General features: G+C 34.1%; 1 protein-coding gene across 4 annotated transcripts; it reads right to left on the bottom strand.

Moving 5' to 3' along the window:
- Positions 1-237: 237 nt before the first annotated feature.
- On the bottom strand, positions 238-2,970 carry LOC142547762 (FCS-Like Zinc finger 8-like). 4 transcript variants are annotated; one of them, XM_075656208.1, is made up of 6 exons: positions 2,673-2,970; positions 2,443-2,602; positions 2,286-2,339; positions 2,000-2,077; positions 1,066-1,896; positions 238-602 (listed from the first exon to the last, which is right to left on the bottom strand). In XM_075656208.1, exons 5-6 carry the CDS (start codon positions 1,854-1,856, stop codon positions 494-496), a joined length of 900 nt encoding a protein of 299 aa, XP_075512323.1. In that variant the 5' UTR covers positions 1,857-1,896; positions 2,000-2,077; positions 2,286-2,339; positions 2,443-2,602; positions 2,673-2,970; the 3' UTR covers positions 238-493. The 4 variants fall into 4 exon arrangements, with proteins under 4 accessions (XP_075512323.1, XP_075512322.1, XP_075512321.1 ...); XM_075656207.1 differs by having other exon boundaries at positions 1,066-2,077; XM_075656206.1 differs by having other exon boundaries at positions 2,000-2,337; positions 2,439-2,602; positions 2,673-2,969.
- Positions 2,971-11,430: the final 8,460 nt, after the last annotated feature.

The raw sequence follows: 11,430 nt of genomic DNA, 5'->3' as shown, positions 1-11,430 counted from the left end.
AATTTATTATTCCATTATTACAATTCCATCATATTGTGGTTCCACCAACCTGGGACCATATTGTACATTACTTCAAAAAACCTCGAAATCTCGATATAAATAATTAAAATATACAAGGAATTATCAAATAAAAATCTAGGATGATTGTCATAATTATTAAAGAAGACCTGCACCATTAAGGGCACTTTAAAATCGTCATTAGTTCTACTTAATCATGCGATTGCGATCAATTATTGCAGTTGCAAAACATCATCCTTAATTCAAACAAAAACAAAACCCAAAAATCTTGGATTTCAGGTCGATTTACAAGACTGTTTGATGAACACTGAAAACATACCCAAACCAACCAACATTATTCTACAAACTCGACTCGATTCATCTGCAGATGGCTCGGGCATTTCTACATTCGGATCAAGTCTCGATCATACTAACAACACAACATCTAAAAATCGATGAAAATCGCATTAGTTTATTGGATCCTAAGAAAGAGGAGTCATGAAGTACCAAAAACATAGTTGGACTCCCTAATCTCCAACCCTCCTTCCTCCTCCAACATCATCTCCTTGTCGCGGCAATCGCTGCTGCAAAATGCTTTCTCACCCCTGAAAATAGAAGGACGTATCAGGGATAGAAAAGAAGGGCATAGTGAGGGAAATTGCCCTCCTCAACATCGACCGAAATTCTTTGCGATTTCGATGATGAACTTATATTCGAAAATCCAAAGTTCGTTCCCTATGTTTTGTTTCCACGACACATATGTAGTTCTCAACTTTGATCGTCCACTTAGATCAAAATGTTTGTACCATCATGATTGTCCATGCTACTTACAACAAGAATATAATCGCCAACATAAATGAATGGAATCGATAAAAATGTACAAACATGAGATAATTCTATTGATCTTTGAAGCTTGAGATAAGATTGGCAAAAACGATTAGCAACTACACTATGCCAAGATATACATGATTCATGAATGAAATTCAACTAAAAATTCGAATCGAATTAGTCGAAATAAATGAAAAGTGTGTCAATACAAACAGTAAAAATAACATAATGGGAGCTAACCTGTACATGTAAATATCTTTCCCTTGCCCAAGATTCCTCTTGCAATTGTAGCAAAAACTGAGGAAACTCTCAGAGGGGTAACTCATTGATTGATCCGAAGAAAACCCGATCTTTTTTCTCGGATCAGAAAACTTGACAACTCCACTAGAACTCTCAACAATGCAATCATCAAATATATGGGTTGTTTTCGGATTCGGACCATAAGATATCACGCATGTGTAGTCCTCTGAAAGCTCCATCTCACTAGCAGATAGGCTACTAAAAGCGCCCGAATTCGAAGAACTGAAAGGGGACTTCTTAATGGGAGACGGGGAAAACCTTGGTGAAAATGAACCTATATGAGAATTCCGAGTTTTGATCCCGAAATCTCCCGGAGATTTTGGTGAATCAGCAGGGGAGAGAACAGGGGGAAGCAGTGGAGGGACTTGGATCTTCAACTGGGAACCCATGAGAACCATTCGGCTATCGAGTTTCGACACATTCGGGTCAGATTTCTCGTCAATCAGAACATCAATAAGGCCAAGACCAACCTTTCCCGAATCCAATTTCTCCCAAAGATTCTTACTTTCCGGTTTGGGAGTTTTGGGAGTGTTCGGTTCAGACCAGAAGGGGTTTTTTAGAGCTAAAAATGGCTTGCTGTCAAGAATTGAAGTTGGACTACTCATTGTGGATTCAGTTTCAGCGGATCCCTTCGACACAAAATCAGTGAACAGCTTATGTGAACTGAATATCGAGGAAATCCGATGTCTATAATTGTTCTTAGGAGATTGCAAAGGTTCATAATCCGCCATAGCAGCTTGTTCTTAAATACTCACCAAGATTCTTAATGATCTGTACATATATGCACAGAGAATAAAAACCAAAAGATCTTGATTTTCACTCTAAAATGTAGATGAAAAAACGAAACGCAGAGAGGTATAAGGAGAATCCACACCTGAAATTGTTCCGAAGGATATGAAAAACCTGCCGGCCAATTTTCGCAGCAAAAACAAAGGCAAAAACGCCAAAAACACTGCTTTGGGTACAAAAATCACGGGTTCAAGTTTAACACAACCGAAACTCAAAATTTAGAGCTCCTTCCCATAATCAAATTACAAAAGACTCAACTTTTCACAAAACCCATCAATTATAACCCCCCTAATCCACTCCACAGAGCTGTCTCAGAACAAATTCAGAAAGCCAAGAAAGGGAAAAGGAAAGGGAAATTTTCAGTACTTTACCCGAGTTTTTCGCAATTGTTCTCTAATTATCCTGAGTAAGAATCCCTTTAACCTCTGAAAATCAACAAACAAACCCACCCCAAAAGTCATCACCAGTACCAGGCTTTAATACATACAAACAAAAAAGATTTCACAAAGCGTTTATTTTTTTACTAACCTTTTTTTAAAAAAATATCTGCTTTTTTTATTTCACTTCCTCCTCTCTTTCTTTGTTTGTTTCCTACCCACTATGATTATCTCAGCTAAAATGGTCTTTTTTCCTCATAAAGATTCAATGTTACATTTAGAAAAGACAAGACCCATTCCACCAAAAATACCTGAAAGGGAGAAGAAAAGCTGAAATAAATTTCATAAAAAATAGAATAGCAATTCAAGAAAATCACTCACCCCTTTTGCAAGTGGATGTCCTTTTACCTTCACCCACACAAAAAAATCTGTTCTTTTTATTTTTTTAAAAAATATACCCTTTTTCACACTTGGTCTCTGTAAATTTAATTTCTTGCCACGGGAAAAAGAAAAAGGTGAAGATTTCCCAACGTGCCCTGTGCATGATAATCAGTGGTTTTAAAGAATCCACATCTCTTTACTCCACAAATGTCAGTTTCTGTGCAGAAAGAGAAACTACTCTGCACTCTCTGTCTCTCTCTCCCACTTCGGTTCCCCCCTGATTACTGGTGAACAGAGCTGAATTTTCCGCTACATATTTCTCTCTCACACGCACATTTCTCACACTAAGTGTGGGAATATCAGCAACCATACCCACAAACAAGTGGGCAATAACGTAGGCTAGGCTAGGCTGACTACACATTTTGACTCTCCTACGCGGTTACACAAATAATGCTTACATTTTTCTTTCTCCTGAAAATTATAATTGATACCAACAATCTCTAAATTCCATTCCTTCGAGATCGAGTGGAGGTTCTGGAATAGATTTGATCGAATTTTGTTCTAAATTTTAATTTGATCATTTTTAGTTCGGGTTCGAATCCGTGCCATCTGGTTCGTGCATATCCAGTATTATTTCAATTTAAGTTCGAATACTCTGAGTTTTGAGTATTTATTATGTGACTACATGCACAAATTTTGTGATATCATCTAATTCTATCTATTACTTAAAGCAAAAAAATAATATTTTTTTATGAATCCGATCAATTAAAAAATTTATCTCACAAAATTGACTAATGAAACTATTTCACGTAATTTTTTATGTTACCTTAAATCCATCCTATCAAAATATTATAAAAAAGAGTATGAATGGTTTGATTACCATTTAGAATGTGGTAAAAACTTGTATGAGACAGTCTCACGGGTCGTATTTTGTGAGACGGATATCTTATTTAGGTCATTTTTGAAAAAGTATTATTTTTTATGCTAAGAGTATTAATTTTTATTGTGAATATCGGTAGAGTTGACACATCTTATAAATAAAGATTTGTGAGACTGTCTCACAAAAGACCTACTCTCACGATGTAAAGTAAAAAATTATAATAATTTAGGCATATCATTTCAAATAAGTCTTTAATATATTAATCCACTCTCTTTATAATTTTTAATACAAAATCTTTCTACGTAAAATTAGCAGTGAACCTCTTCTCCTGTCGCACTTATCAATGAAAAAACATTTTATTTATTTCCCTTGCAAATAAATAAATAAAATTAATTTTTTTAAAAAAAAAATTAAAAAGCTCATTTATTTAATTACACAAAGGAGTTTGTAAATGAATGGGGCCCACAAAATTGCCCCAAATTAGGGTTCACGGACTGCCCAGTTACATCATTATCAGTAGGCTCCTCGATTGACGTAGAATCCTAGGCCTACTTTCTGTGGGCCCCATAAACTCTTATTTTAGCTGAGCCATGTTTTCAGTCGCCCCTCCAACTTTTAAATATTGTATATTTACCCCATAATATACGTTTCTCTAATTTCTCGACCTGAATTGATTATTAATTAATTTCCAATTCATAGCAAGCGAGAGAGCATTTTATTATTAAGGAACAAAAATTATATTCCGTAGGATATTCCATAGCCTTTTTGGCTTTTAAATGAAGAATAATAGTGGGAAAATAATAGTGGGAAAATGAGTTAGCAGAAAGAAATATTTATTAAAAAATGGAAAAAGAGACATGGATTCTGTTATATTAATTAATAATCAATGTGTTCAAATAAGAAAATATGAGTTAATTAATTGAGCAGGTAATTGAGGATGTAGTAGGAACTGCGATAATTGGACATATATATATATATATATATATATATGTAGTAGGAACTGCGATAATTGGACATATATATATATATATATATATATATATATATATATATATAAAAGTAAACAACAATTCAAGAGATATATTCCACATTAACATACATAAAAAAATTTGTGAGTCGATCTTGTAAATCGATTTTGTGAAGTATATTTTTTATTAGGATTACTTGTGAAAAATTATCAGTTTTTATGTTAAAAATATTACTTATTATTATAAGTTTGGACAAAGTTAATTCTTCTCACAGATAAAAATATGTAACATCGTTTAACAAGAAACATACTAACTTAATTGTTGTTTTCCCATATTTTTAACTTAACAACTTGCGACTCATTAAAATTTGATGTATACTATTTTCCTAATGGTATTCATAAAATCAAGTATCTAGAGTTATATTGAAAAATTGTAGATCATAGTAAAAATATATTTATATAATTTATAAGAACATCGAATAAATATATTGTAGTCTTTTGGTTAATTTCTCAAATATGTTAAAAAAATTACCCTTTTAAAATAAATCATATCACGAAATCCATAATTCTTCCTTGAATAATAGTGGAGTATTATTTAAATGTGATATTGCACAGTCCTACAGCCCTTTTGCAATAATAATAATAATAATAATAATAATAATAATAATGCACGTACCTAAATAGGGTTTGTTTGGTTCAAGTCACGTACTTGAGATCCATCGGCTTTGATAATCATTATCTCGCTTTTGGAGACCAATCGTAATGGCAAATTATTCTTATAATTTTTACTTTATAAAGTATTTGTCTAAACAAAATACTATATGATTCCATTGTCTAAAAATTTAATGATCGATTTAATTTAAAAGAGTTTTATTGAAACTAAATTCGTATTTTACGGAATTACAAGAAGAAACACTTATCGTACGCGCCTTTAATCAAAAAACATAACTCGCGTAAATAATATAACTTAAATGTTTTATATCATACTACATATTCTACTGATAAGAATAATTATTTCACGTCAACCATAAGTTTTATCGTCATTTTTTTAGTTAAGTTGTTCTAAAATTGTTCTACCTTTCATAAATCATATTTTGAGGGGGAAAGAAGGATTTCAATCTATTTTCATTATTTTAGACTTTTAGTACAAAATTTTCATTTATAATAATGTTACCGTCTAGAACATTTAATTTTAATAAGAAATTATACATAAATTTCACCTTTTAAAAACGATATAAGTACAAATTATTTTAAAATGATTTTAAAAGTTCAATTAAAAAAAGTTTAGTAAAAAATTCAAAGACGCTCAAGTATACGTGGGCCGGGACCATGTACAAGCAATGATGTGATTTGTTTTTGTCAAACATCACAATCATCGTGTTAAGTGTAATTAATGGGGATCATTAAAGCTTAGTTTGGAAGTTTGAAGGGAAAATAAGAGAAGAATAGAGAAAAAAAAGGAATGATAAAAAGGAGAAAAGAGAATATATATTTTTTGCTTAGTTGTTGGAGAAAGAAAAGAAAGAAACTAAATTAAATTTATTTGATTTTTTTTTTTTTTTTTTTTTTGGTGTGTGTGTTTCCTCTTATTCCTCCCACTTTTGGGAGGAAAACATTTTGGGTTTGGAGAGAATTTTATCTCCGTTTCTTTTTCTTTTTTTTAGCTCTTCTTAAAAATCTTCCAAACTACACATTTTACACTATTTCTTCTAAATCCTTTTCTTTTCCTTCCTTTTTAAGTGTTTGAAACTGATTAAATTTTTAGAATTTAATTAGAGTTGTCAAAATGGGTAAGATCCGTCTTGTTGGTCCATCTCACCTCACCAAATAGTTGGGTTAAGTTGGCAATTTCTTAACCCATCAAAATGATGGTTCGGCATGTTAAATGATAAGTTGTGGTGGGTTACGGGTCAATCGGTCTGCTCCATTGACCCGTTTTGACAAGTCTAATTTTAATTTATGAATATTTTTTTAAAAAAAAATCTATTCAATCGAGTCGAGTTCGAGTTTTATTGTTTTTACTTGATTAGTTTGCGAGCTACTCGAATAGTTATATATTATTTTTTTTAAGTTAAGGATATCTTTGTTTGTACAAATACAAAATTTAAACACTAAAATTATGCTATAAACATTATCGAGCTTTTCGACAATGAACTCGCATAACTCGATATTTTAAATAATAGAGTTCGAGCTTGAAAAATTAATATCAAATGAGTTCGAATTGAGATTACAAAATTTAAATTAAGTCAAGCTCTAGTAATATGATCCTCGATATCAATTCGATTAGTTTGCACCCAAGTATAAGTATCACTGTTTTATTGTATGTTTTTTTGAATCTATTAACTGAGCATATATTTGGACACATAAAATTTTTATAAATTAAATAAAAATTCTTAGAGATTAATTTATTTGTATTTATATTTGAACTCCTAATAAAATATTTAATAACTTGATTTAAATATCTAAACTAAATTCCTCACATCCTTTAAAATCATTTTTTTAACAAAAACAATAATAATAAATATATAGAGAAGTATTATTATATTTAGGAATAAATATGTATTAGAATTATGTACTGAACAAATTATGAATTTCATGGTTAACTGATATCAGTTTCATATATGTTCTCTTTTCTTAATGGGTGAGACCATGAATCAAGAAGCACAGTATGTTCAAAATATATATTTCTACAATTAGTTCACAAAGTTCCGGTACTTCGAAAATATAGATTTCAAAAATCATATTTTAAACACATAATACATATATGCTAGTCAATTTTAAAGCGTATATCTCGAGTTGAAACTAAAAAAACGAAATTATTTGATTGTTCTTGAATAAGAAAAATATGTAAAAGGATTGACTCGAAAATGGTTAGTACTTTGCTTGAGTTCGAACAATACTTGGACAGAACTTTGACTCGATATTATGACAGTACTTTTATTCAAAAAATTTGCAGAATATCCTCTCCCTTGGCAACCGGTGAACCTCGAAAATTTATGAATTGTTTGATGTAGTGTTGTATGACTTTGGTTTGCTAAAGACCTTTATTTATAGGTCTCCAAGGGTAAGCTGAAATGTCATCTATTCACGGTCATTTATTTCATCGGAATGCCATTATTTTCTCTTACAAGGGTTGTTGCAAGTCCATGTATATTCAGCTGAATATGTTTCTTGGAATTCTTGTGCTTATTGTGCCGTCATATTTCAAGTCTTCACATATCGAATATTGTTTATTTTACATCAATATTCTCTCATATAGTTTATGTGACGAGAATAAAACATATGTTACGCATATTAAAGATACCTCAAAGATGGAAACCTCGCCAAAGACTTGGCAACAGGGAGGATGAATGAACCAATCTATAAATGAGTGAGAGATATAAAATATTTGATAGGTACTACACTCATATCAATAAAATGAATCTTCTTTTAGAGATCTCATAACATAAGAACTCCAAATTTAAGTGTGCTTGACTTGGAGCAATTATGAGGTTGATGACCCCCAATGACGTTTCTCAGTGTGTGTTTGACTGAAGACATAAGCACACTGTAAATACTCGTTTTGATACAGTGTGATTAGTCATCAAATTTGGGGTGTCACAATTGGTATCATAGCCCGACCTCTCTTAGTACGACGTGATTTAGGGACGAACCAATCAAAAAATGGTGAGTATGTTGTTGGATAAATGAATAAGAAGAGTATTGAAGGGTAAAGGAAGTGGGAGTTGTCCCACATTGAGGAAATTGCCAAGAGATGTCTCCCTTATAAACTCCAAGTTTGAATAGGGGTTTGGGCCCCAAGGGGTACCAGAAGTTTTTAGAAGGGGGAAGACGCTAATAGGCTGTGTCTCGGTGAAACACACGCGCGCACGCGCTCGTCTCGGGTCGGTGCGGTGCGGTCTTTGACAAATATTAATCTTTTTGGACCAAATTTAGTGGGAAAATATTGTCAGAAAGAAGCACACGCACATGTGGTCATGATGCATTGGACAGAATAGGGCGCGCGGCAGCGCGACCGCGCGTGCCCTACTGCCAAGAACACAGAGCAAGGCGCGCGGCCGCGCGCGCCTTGCTGTGCGCGCAGCTCGCATAGACAGAATGCTGCGCGCAGCCGCGCGTATTGTTCTTGCGGCTGCGCGTGCATCACTGTTTCTGTAAAGGTACGCGTCCATTGGAATTAAAAGTGTCTTCTCTTGGCTGTTTTTGGCCCAACCAGTGTATCCCTTGCCTAGAAGTGTGTCTCTTCTTTGCATCCGGTCTGAAGAAACATGTCTCTTCAAAGCAACCCGTGATCATCTATAAATAATCCCTCCAACCATTGTCCAAGGCTGCTGGATCATTGTGTTTTGCTGCATACTTTCTTGACATTTTGCTGCACATTTTCGTTTCATCTACTTGAAAGCAATTGCATATCTTTGTTCGCCGATATCAAGGCTTTGTGGTGCTGCTAAGTTTTGATTGAAAGTCGTTGTATCTTGGGGACGATTGCCTGAAATGTATAGCACTTTGATACGGGCAATTTTGTCTTGCGGACAAAGGAAAATCCTTGCCTCGACTAGATCTTTTTGCTGCTGTTGTTCGTGGTTCAACACCAAAGGTTCAGAAACGCATAGAAGAGGTGCCAACATATGTGACACCCGAAACCAAAGATCCTAGGATGGTACATAATCCACGGTATGAGTGGTTAATACCTGAAAGATTAAAACCCCATAAATGCCTGGCAACATGGAGCATGAATGAACCGATCCATACCAAGATGAAAGGCATAAAAGATTTGATATATATTACTCATATCAATAAAATGCATTTTTACGGTAGCTCATAACTTAGGAACTCCAAAATTAAGCGTGTTGTACTTGGAGCAATTATGAGATGAGTGACCACTGAGTGAGTGAGGACGTAAACACACTGTAAAGACTCGTGTTGGTATAGTAATGTTAATCATTGAATATGAGGTATTACAAATTATTTACAGATTGCCATCAAAAGCATTGTGCCAAAAATCATTAAGTTGATTAGACACCTAAATTATACAACTATTTCTAAAACGTTAGAAGCAAACAATTGCTCGTATATAAAACATAATGTGATGTAATTTTTATTCAAGCGATACACTATACACTAAAACTGAAATCAATATTATCAAAATCTAGTATTCAATTTCGAGGAGCTGCAAATTTATGTGATTTATTCAATGGAAAAACGATTGGAATGCTGCAACTTATTTGTTTTACAATTTAAAATATATCAATTACACAATCAGTACAACCTATAGTTTTTTTTTTGTTTTTATAAAATAATAAGCAACCAGTCAGTATCACACAACTGGCATGCACATTTTGTTGGAAATTTTAATAAAATTTAGAGGTTGAATAAAAAATTATGTCTCATGAATGTAGGAGAGTGTCTTTTGGCTCTCCACATTTTTGAGTTAATTGAAGAGTTTTGGATCTTCATATTCTTGAGTTAATGAGAAGATTAATTGAGTTAATTAATCTTGCATGACTCTTGGTGTGCATTTTGGGGATTATAAATAGCGTGTTCATTTCATCATTTCATACACATGAAAATTTTATCTCTTTCAAGCACTCTCTTGCATTACATATTGTTATCTTTTCATTTGGCCTCCGTTAAATCTCGGTGATAAAGCAAAGGTACGTTTTCAGTTCAGCCATAGTAGTGTCTCGTGCTAAGTCAGTGCTGGTTGTTCCATTATATCCTGGGAAACAGACGTCCGCTGAAACCTCGAAACACATACCTGAGAGGGCGAATCTGTTTTAAGGAAACTGTACACCCTACAGACCTCGGTTTGGTTTACTTCATTTATAGCATTTCTCTACTATTTTCTCTTCATTATATTGCTCGCTGGATTTATTGATAAAAACCTTTCTGTACTATACCATTTGTTATATTGTTCAACAAACTTAAAACAGATTACTCATTACGTGGTTTGTTTAAGATATGACTACTGAAACCAGCGTGCAAAGGGAAACTGGTTATGTTGTCCCTACTGTGGCTCAAGTTGTCCCTCAACTTACCCCACGTGCTGCTGCGGTTGCTGTCCCAGTCATCACGGTGAAAAGCCTGAAAAGTTCACTGGTGTGAACTTCAAAAGGTGGCATCAGAAGATGTTGTTCTACTTGACGATGCTGAACCTGGATAGATTCTTGTCTGAGGATGCTCCTAAACTCACATAGGGTGAGGAAGATGTTGAATCAGTTAGTGCTGTGGAGGCATGGAATCATTCTGATTTCTTACGCCGAAACTATGTGCTAAACGGATTGGACGATTCGCTCTACAACATGTTTTGCGAAAAGAAATCGGCTAAAGAGCTTTGGAAATCCCTTGACAGAAAGTACAAAATCGAGGATGCCGGGGCCAAGAAGTTTCTTGTTGGCCGTTTTCTGGACTTTAAAATGGTGGATTCAAAGCCGGTTATCAGCCATGTTCAAGAACTCCAAGTGATTCTTCACAAGATTCACGGTGAGGGGATGACTTTGAGTGAATCATTCCAAGTGGCTGTTATTGTTGAGAAGCTACCACCAGCTTGGAAGGATTTCAACAACTACTTGAAGCACAAGCGAAAGGAGATGAATGTTGAAGAGCTCATTGTTCGACTTTGCATCGAGGAAGAAAACAAGAGTTCGGAAAGACGGCTGTTTTCTCCTGTTGCCGCTAAGGCAAATGTTGTCGAGCATGGTCAAAGCTCGAAAAAGAGAAACTTCTCTCCATCCAAAAAAAAGTTGAACCTCAGAACCAAGGGAGGCGTTTCAAAGAAGAAGTTATCTGGAAAATGCTATAACTGTGATGGCATGGGTCACAAGGCATCTGAATGTAAGAAGCCAAAGAGAAACCGAGAGGTGAATATGGTGGAAAACATATCTCAAGAGGTTTCAAACATGAATCTATGT

Source organism: Primulina tabacum, chromosome 5, assembly GCF_025594145.1.
Source record: "Primulina tabacum isolate GXHZ01 chromosome 5, ASM2559414v2, whole genome shotgun sequence".
NCBI classification, from domain to species: domain Eukaryota; kingdom Viridiplantae; phylum Streptophyta; class Magnoliopsida; order Lamiales; family Gesneriaceae; genus Primulina; species Primulina tabacum.
Note: the sequence above shows the minus strand (reverse complement) of the source record. Positions and strands in the feature narration are given on the sequence as shown.